Source organism: Rhinolophus sinicus, chromosome 15, assembly GCF_057876585.1.
Source record: "Rhinolophus sinicus isolate RSI-liver-muscle chromosome 15, RSI-T2T, whole genome shotgun sequence".
Taxonomy (NCBI): Eukaryota; Metazoa; Chordata; class Mammalia; order Chiroptera; family Rhinolophidae; genus Rhinolophus; species Rhinolophus sinicus.
In genome coordinates, this window is record NC_142515.1 from 54,194,713 (window position 1) to 54,203,814 (window position 9,102).

The following is a 9,102-nucleotide window of genomic DNA, read 5'->3' on the forward strand; positions in this document are numbered from 1 at the left end:
GAACCACAGAGGCAGGCTTCTAGGGGCTCCGCAGCTCTGGAGTCCCAGGAAGGTGGTGTCGGCTGTGGTGATTCACAGGTTAGCACGTCCACTGCTGCTGTGAGCTGGGACACCACTGCTGCCCACTGTGGGAAGGGGGTCCTGTCACTGCAATCCAATGCCAAGCTGACTGCTTCAGCACCTGGCTTTTCTCGCCCTAGTGGGTGGGGTGAGGGGAGGAGGGTGGGACAAGGAGGGAGCATCAAAGCAAGCATTTCCTCCCTGCCACCAGGCACCCGATGAATGTCCCCATCCAGGAAAGCAGTGATGAGGCAAAGAGCGAGCCCACTGGGCTTTGGCTTTGGAATCCCTCCTCCCCCAGGCCACATGCTAGGGCAGCGCTTGCCTTCTTCCTGATACATGTTTGGACAAGGCCCCTGGGCTACTGAAAGCAGGGCCAACCCACAGCTTGTGGTCACTGTGTCCTCCTAGGAAATGCTATACAGTGGTGTTGTTGAGAATACCTGTTCCACAGGGCTTTGGCTATTACAATCCCCAATCTACAGATGAGGGAACTGAGGCACAAAGCAGTGGAGTCCTTGCCCAAGGTCACAGGCTGACTCTTGGGTCCTGCACAGCAGGTTTCACATCTAGGCAAGGCTGCCCTCAGTGAACAGAGTCAGGAGCAGTTTAACCGCCTTCTCCACCTTGGGCCTTCCCCAAGCCTGTGATGGGACTCTCCAAGGGGCCCTCACATGTGCAGGCCGCTCCACTTTTATCACAAGGTAACTTTAAGGGCAAGCGTTCCACAGAACACACGTTGGGAAACACTGCTCGGGGGCTGTCAAGGTAAAGCTAGTCGGGGCAGAGAGCACCCTGGGGAAGAAACTGTTACTTTACTGGAGAAACAGGTCTGTGCTCTCCAGACTGGAGATAACAGGGATGGAATCTGTCCCTTCTCAAGGGACGTTGAACAGGCACAGCCACCCATCAAACTTTTCACTTCTGATAGGGCACCACTCCTGGAACCCCACAGTGTCCGTGTTGGTCCAGGGACTTCCCCACCAGCCTGCCAGGCCCTCATCCACGGAGCCTTCCTTGTTTGTCCCTCCCCAGTTTTCTAGCCTTGCAACAGCCGACAGCCATGAGCCCAGATCTCAGTCTGACTCTAACTGGCTGACAATAGACTTCAGGGTCTAGAGGTTTCTTTTGGCTCAAAAGTTCTATTTGTTGTAGTTTGTGCCCTACAGGGGCCAAAAGTTCAAGGAATCAAAGAGAAAATAAACTCACCACTTTGTGGAGCTACAGTAGCTGCCTTTACAGGAGGCCTGCTAAATGCCAGGCATTTGCTGGATGCTATATACCCATTATGGCCACTCCTTGTAATAAGCGGCATTATACTCTTTTTACAGATGAAGAAATTAAGGCTTGACGTGGTTGCCAGACAAAGATGCCCGGCTAATAAGTGTGAGATCCACGATTTGCACTTGGGTCTGACTGCGGAGTCTCTACTCAAGTGTGCATTTCCATAAAGACAGCCAAGCATGAGAAGCCAAAGCTCTCTGGACAAGTGAAGGTCAGCTGGACCGGGACCTGAGGCCTTCTCCAAGGCCTCCCTAAGTGATCTTATCAGAGTATCTGAAGGTCATCTCATGCAGCTGATCCCCAGGACGAGATGAAACACCAGGGCCAATCTGGCGTCAAGAATTCTGAGGCATTAAAGCCCCAGCCCTGATTGGATGCGTCAAGCCAGACCCTGGGTAATTACCAAGCCGTAATGGGATCTGATATTTATATTAGTCACAAGCCTGACAGAGGCAATGTGTTGTTTTCTCAGACACAGCCATGGAGACAATACCTCAATAATTCATTACATGCAGACCAGCCCCCATCAAGTCCAAACTTCTACAGGGAGGACAGCTCAAACTGAGAGCAGAAGGAAGTCCATGCCTAGCCACCTGCAGGCCCTCAGCAAACCACGGCTCGATAGGAAGTCAGCCTCAGTTTCCCCAGACTAATTGAGAGAAAAAAGGAGACTGTATGCTAAAAGAGGAGCAGGAGATGGGAATAAAAACACATAAGCGCTCCGAGGCTGAATTCCTAAAAGAATTGCTGGAGAATGGCAAGATGTGTTCTGAGCTAGACACTTTACCCATAGTTTGTGAACTCCTTCCTTTTTCTGACACTGAATCAGAGAGCAGGAAGGGACATTAGAACACACACAATTCAATCGCCACATTTTAAACACAAGAAAAAGAGAGACGGAGAGGTTAACTGACTTCTTCAAGGTCATGGTCTTAGTCAGGCGGCCAGAGCAGCTCCCTGTTCACTACTGGATCGGACCTCAAAACATCGTGGCCTAGTAAAGAGAGAGCTATGATGAAACTCAACAGAGAAAACACAATCTAGTGAAAATGTTCAGCAAAGAGTATAGTCCAGGGGTAATTGTGCCCAAGTTCCCTAACAGCAGGAAAATGTGATTCGTTTTCTTATTTCCAATAAAAACAAAAACAAAACTATTCTTTTCAAAATAGTAGGGTCACTCCCCATTTGGGATTCAAAGACCAAAGGTATTAATGACGAGATGAATGGTGCACGCCCACAGCCCCGGGTCCCTTTGATCAAAAAGGACGGTGTGGTCCCAGAGACAGAATGATACCACAGCTCCCTGCTGAAACTTATCTCCCATGGAATTTCTGAGGCTGAAACGACTAGTCTTTCACTGGACCCCAGCTCCTGGTCCTACCATGTTGGGACGGAATGAAGGTGAGGCTGAACACATCTGAGGGCTGGGAGAATTCTACAGAAAAGCAACCAAGGTTTCCTTGGGAAACCCAGCATGAAATAATTATTCCAAGCTCAAGCCAAATGCATTCTTCTGAACAGCATCTCGACAACTACCGAATACTTAGAAAGCAAAAAGAATGAAGGGCAAAAAAACCATGACTGCAGTAAAACTACAGATCTCCAGGGTAGAAAGAAAAGCTTATAAAAGGCCTAAGTTATTATTACTGGGTATAATGAGTTGGCTACACTAGGTTTAATTGAACAGATCAAGGGGCAAGTATTAAGAGATTCTAAGCATGGTTTAAAATGAACTCTAACGGTATCAAAAGTGACCTGATTCACGTAGCCCTCACATATTCCCAGCCAACTGCAAGCATCTCTCACCCCAGGCTGATTCCTTGTGGAAACTTCCAGTTATGTCAACTCAGCAGGTCTTGGAACTACAAAATATAGTCTAATATGTAGGGATTGTTTTTTCTAACGATAATTGCCAAAAACTATTTTTTTGGAGAAAACTAACAGAAGTTATGCTTGGTCATCATTTAGGAAAGAGATTCTTTATGTGAACAGTACAGTTAGCATTTCATCACAGGCAATGCAGTGGCATCGATGAAGCCCCTACAGTGAGAAAACTTAGAGACTGTTCAAAACACCAGAATCACAAAAACACTTTCAAAACATATTGCGACTCACTGAAAAAAAGTTATCGCCCAGCTCCTTACGGATAAGGAGGCTGTTGAAAAGTTCACCAGAATCACTCAGTGTAGAGAACATTTTAGACGTGCACAACTATGAGCTATCTATCTTTCCCCTACGGGCAGACACTGAATCTCAGTAAAGGAAAATAAACTCCAGGGCTGAAGACTGTGGGGGAGGTGGAGGAGAGGAAACGTGTGGCTAAGAAGACTCTGCGAATAAGCGCTTATTAGGTAGGCTAGGCAAGGGGCATGGTCTCAGGGTCTCATGGGTAGGATTCTGCGTAATCTGACAGCTTCTCTGGAATGCGTGAGGTTTTCCACCTTGACAAGTAAGGAGAAACCTCTGTGGCTGAGATGGTAACTCCAAAGCAAACTGGCTGGGCAACAGCTGGAGGTTTCCGGAGGAGGAAGAGAGTGATGGCTTGTATTTTTCTCCCTTTATTTCCAACACACCAGTATTTTCCAAAACACAAATGTGCTGCCACAAAACACAGCTGAGCTCCAGCACCCAACACGATGTATAATTAATGATCAGGAGAGGGAACTTTGGCTCACCCTCGTGTGTCACCCACAGCCCCTGGCTTCCCTACTATTTCCTGAAGCAACTGAGGAGGCTGCGACAAGTTGCTGTGCCCTGTAGAAGTTTGAGGGGTCCTTGGATTAACTTTCCTAGAAAAGGTGTGAACATTCTGAGAGAGCTGCGTCTGCCTTGCACTGTTCTCCTACTCCCCGTGGTCTCTACTCCCTCTGAAAATACTGGCACTGGGAAGTCCCCTAGGATGGGAATTACTCAAACAGAGGACAGCTTGGGTCACTCTTTTTTTTCCAGTTCTTTCTTTTTTCATTCTGCAGTTTTCTATGAAAAACTGCCCCCACCCCTCACCTTCAGCCAGTGGGGAAAAAAGAGGACATCTGTAGGGACCTGGCAATAGACCAGGCAGTCAGCCTAGCAACCACACATAACGTATAGTGAGCCTCAGTGCTGGTGGGCGTCACTGCGCCGCCAGGAATAGCCTAACCCGACGTCCAGCCACCTCAAAAGCGTCAGAGAGGAGGCTCCGCGTGAAACCCCGGCCTGGGCCGGCTCTCCCGCGGACCTTCCGCTCCAGCTCCACGCTGCTGGTGGCATTTCCAAGGTCCTGAGGGGGTGGCGTGGGGGCGAGAATACAGATGCACCAGAACTTGAGGTGGGGAGTATGTTCCATGAGAATCTCTCAAAGGATGGACAGGGAGGTGACAGCAGATGTGCGACCTCACCACACTCCTAAAGTGGCAGCCTCCATGGTTGCCTCCAAAACTGGGTGCATCTCCCCAACTTTCTTTTGACCCCCAGACCCTCCCCACTTCCTCTGGCCATGTTCCTCCCCCGGGATTCCCTAGTCCAAAGGTTTGCTTCCTTGCCCAAAGGATTTTTCCCTGCCTTCTGATTCCACTAACTCGTCTCCCCAACAGGTTTCTAAAGTGCAGGCTGATGTGCTCGCCCTTGCCCACCGCCAGAAGCCCGGCCGCGGCAGGTGAGCCGTGCGATACACGCACCCAGCGGCCCCCGGCTTTCTCGGCGCCCGCGGGGTTGGCTCTCCCTTCCCCAAACCACAGCACCCGAACGGCGCGCGTCCCCGACCCCGGCCCGGGCTGCAGCCGCAAACAGCCCTACAATAAACAAGGGGTCAGGATTGGAGATCCGCGTCCCGGGCGCACGGGTTAGGGGCAGCTCCTCACCCCCGGCGCGCCACCCGCTGCCCCAATCCGAAGGCGCAGGGACAGCGGAGGGAAGGGAAGGCGGCGAGGGGACGGCAGGCAGGGATGGAGGGAGGCTCGGCGCCGTGAGGAGCGAGGAGGTGGGCTGCCGGGGACGCCGAGGAGCAGCGGGGCTGGCGCAAGGGGCGGGAGCCGGGGCGCGCCTTACCTTCGTCTTGCCCCCGCAGTGGCAGCAAACGGTCCACAGGTACTTGAGCGTCCGCCAGAGCAGGATGATGAAGAGGCCCCCGAAGAAAGTCACCATGGAGGAGGCCAGGAAAGCCCACCACATGCGCTGGCCACGGCTGTCGCACGGCACCTCCATGGTCACAGGGATGATGAGCGCATCCATCTTGGGCTCGTGGACCGAGGACGAGGAGGAAGAGGAGGAGGATGAAGAAGAGGAGGAAGAGGAGGACGCGTCTAGGCTGAGATGGTTCGCGTGGATATTGCTACTCATTCTAAGACTGCCTCCTCCGCCGCCGCCGCCGCCGCTCCCGCCGCCGCCACCATTTGCCATAGCTAGCAACGCGCGGCCGGCGCAGGGGCTCGGGGGAGCTCCTCCCGCCGCCAGCGCCACCCCGAACACCCATCAACAGCCATATTGCTGCTACTGCTGCCGCCGCCGCGGAGCGCGGGGAGGGGGGCGGGGAGGCGCCTGGGCTCGGGGCGCTGTGCGCGACCTGGCGGGGTGCGCGGAGATATATACAGCCAGCCGCCGCCGCCCGCCCTCCCCCAGGCCGCCGGCCCGCCCGCCCGGGGGGGAGGGGGATGGAGCGCGCGGGCAGCTCCCCTCCCTGGCCCGCGCCCCTCTCGCCCCGGGCTGCGCTGGCCCCTAGCGCAGAAAGCGAGGGGACGCCGTGGGCCGCCCGCGCCCGGGGTCTGCACCGCCCCCGGGCCCGCCCCGGCTCAGCGCGCGGGCCCGGGTGCCCTGGCCGCCGCGCCGCCTGCCGTGCGCCACGCGTGTGCGCTGTGCTCCGACCCGGGACCCCCTCCCCGCGCGCCGCCCGCGCCGCTAACGAGCGGCTCTTAGCTTATTAGGCGGCAACTCGTTAATAATGCATAATCAGCCCCCTCCGCTCGGAAGCCCCGCGCCAACCCTCCTCCCCCTGCTGCGCTCGCCACCCCCGTGCGCACTGGGCCGCGGCAGGTTCACCGCGTCCGGTCGCCGGGCGCCGCCGCCGCTAGTCCATGGTCCCTGAGCGCATCGCCACCCCGCTGAGCCTCCTCGGCCTCTGCTCGTTCTTCTTCGCTTCCTCAGTCTCCTCCTCGTCCCCGTACTCGCCACCCAAGCCTCTTCGGCGCGCGCCCCGCGCTCCCCGCGGCCGCCAGCAGCGGCAGCTGCAGCAACTAGAACGGACGCGGACTCTACAGCCCGAAGCGGGAGGGAAGGAGGCTCACAGCGCTGGCTCGTTTAGGCTGCACGGGGCAGGCTGACCCCTCGGCACGCACTCCTGACCCCCAGTGCGCGAGGTGGAGCACCCCAAGCCCAGACGCGGGACCCCGCACCTCTCTCCAGTGTGCTCCCCCCTCCGCACCCCTCCCCCGCAGAGCGCCCTGGGGGACCCGAAGAGGTTGGCCGGGCCCCCATGGCAAGCCAATTTTCCCAAAGGAGACCCTAGCGTGGAGGGGAGGAGTGACCAGCTGTGGACTCGATTCCACAGCCCGGACGCCTCAAGATTCTCGGGCTTCGGGAGTGAGGAGGACCCTTCTTCAGATACACACCCTAGTTCGACCCCTACTGATCCCTAGTTCGTTCTTTCGTTCCCCCTTCGTAGGTGCTCTAGTTGCAGGTGCGTGGCTGGAAGGCAGGGCCATCCCAGAGGCTGGCGGGTGGTCTGTGGCCTTGACAGCAGCAGGTGGTCTTTCTGCCTTTTCCCAATGAAGGGGACAGAGGCTGCCTAAGAGGGTAGCCAGAGAGGGGTGGGGGGTACGTGGCCTCAGGGGCTGTGCAGGCTCCAGTAGGCAATAGAGTTTCCTAACGTCACTTTCTTTTATCTAGCTTCAGACTCCATCATGTGAGGAGGGCAGCTGCGAGAAGAGGTGCTCCAGGCTCCACTCAAGTCCACCTTTCCCCACTTAGGGTCTTCCTTTCTCCCTCTTAAAGATGAAGGAGTCGGGTGTGTTAAACAGCCTCTACCCTTTCATGACCAGGGTAATCCCCCTTCTGATGCTCTAAGAAACTGGCTGCCTCTGGATACCACCCTTCTTCCTTGGGCTACCAGCTGGACCACAAGCTTTTCCAGTGCTCATTAAAAGGAAGATGATCACATTCTCCCCTCATTGCCCACAATGGTTTCCCCAAAGTTTCCAGCTCATTAATTTAGGCTTAATTGGAATTCTCAGGTTCCTTTCAGCCCTTCCTGTGATGAGGGCGAACTTAGCATCCTTCACTGTAGAGGCCAATGCTGTTTCTGCCTGAGCCAGCGCTCAGCCCCTCCCCTCGCCCTTGGAGGCCCTGGGAGGCAGGGCAGGACCTGGCAAGGGAAGCCCAGCTGGGCAGAGAGGCTGAAGGGGATGTGTGAAGCTTCTCCTGCTATTCAGCATACATTCACTGGGCTCAGGAAACACATCCATTAGAAAGAGTCAAAGCCAAGGTCAAAGGGGGAAATGGAATGAGATAGAATTCTCCAGTGTTTGGTACTCAAAAGCAGTATGTAAGATTGAGCTACACACAGTATTTTCCAGAAACTGAAATTGTCTGTCACCCGTTTGGTACCTCCAGCCTCGACTTCCATGTTCAGCAGCCACTCGGAACACATCCCTGTTCAATCCATCCTACACATGCAAAAGCCCTGGGTCTTTCCCGCACTGGGTTGGGGAGAGGTCGCCTGGGGGTCACCTGTAGAAGTGCTGTGGGGATGCAAAAGGAAGTGACGATGGCTTTGAGGTTCCTTGATTAGTCTTCTAAAGGACTGTACTTTGCTGCCTTTGGGCCTCCATATATGTCAGGAAATTTAAAGACTTTCCTTAAATCAAGTCCAAGATATGAAATTTAAAAACGAAACATCCATAACATAAGAGCAGCAAAGAATGGTTTCCCCAGGGGCATATAAAAGCCCCAGAATGGATTCCCTCCCTCACAAAATTGAGCTTTACAAACCACCGAATCCCCACCAGGCTTTCCTGGACTTCCCCCACAGCCTGGGTTCCCCTGAAATGCCAGTCTGGGGCTCCTAGCAGCAGGCCACAGGTTGCTGTGACTTCTATCATTCCAAATGCGAAACCCCCCAGCTGTGTTTCTCTTCCACCATCACCTTCATCATCTCATCATCCTTTCAGAGCATGCTGGGAGGCTCCTAAGCATCATCTGCTCTCTTCATCACCCCTGCCTGCGCTGATTGAAGATTTTAGCAACTTCTCCGTTATCTAAAACCTAGGTTTAGTTGGTATTCATCAGCGACCTTCACTGTCAAAGTCATTCCTGCAATCCCCAGTCCCTCACCACCTCCCCAAGAGCTGTCACTGGTAGGCGCTGAATGAGACAGTGCCATCATCCACCAGAAATAAACCTCCTCAGACCTTTGCCCAGCTCTCTCCTGCTTCTTCCTTCTCATCCACAAATGTCTGTGCCAGGTTCAGGACACTTGGCACTGGTTTCTTTCACCAACTGAGGAAGAGTTTCTACCCAGACAAGATGGAACGTCAAACTTAAAAGGAACCCTCGTGTTTCCTTCATTGTGTTTCCTCATTTGTAAAGTGGAATAAAACCAGGAACTGCCCTGCCCACCTCAGAGGGTTACTTGTAAAGATGAAAAAGAAAATATGTAGATCTTGTTACTGTGACCCCAAAACAGCCAAACTTGGACCAGATCATCTCCCCCACAAGCTGGTACTCCTGTGTGTGTATGCACCACACCCTGAGGGCAGGATTGTTGCTCCCTGTCCCCACTTTGCTGTC

The 9,102-nt window shown here is 54.2% G+C and overlaps 1 protein-coding gene across 39 annotated transcripts in view; it reads right to left on the reverse strand.

Annotated features, from left to right (window-relative positions):
* Positions 1-6,576, reverse strand: part of KCNMA1 (potassium calcium-activated channel subfamily M alpha 1) — a 713,000-nt gene extending 706,424 nt beyond the window's left edge. For 8 of the 39 annotated variants that reach the window (XM_019745920.3, XM_019745919.3, XM_088792084.1 and 5 more), the window contains exon 1: positions 5,371-6,568. In XM_019745920.3, the coding sequence (XP_019601479.1) occupies positions 5,371-5,721 (351 nt within the window). In that variant the 5' untranslated portion in view covers positions 5,722-6,568. Of the gene's footprint in view, positions 1-5,370 lie in introns of all 39 variants that reach the window. The other 31 variants (XM_074339666.2, XM_074339643.2, XM_074339655.2 and 28 more) reach the window with 9 other exon arrangements.
* Positions 6,577-9,102: the final 2,526 nt, after the last annotated feature.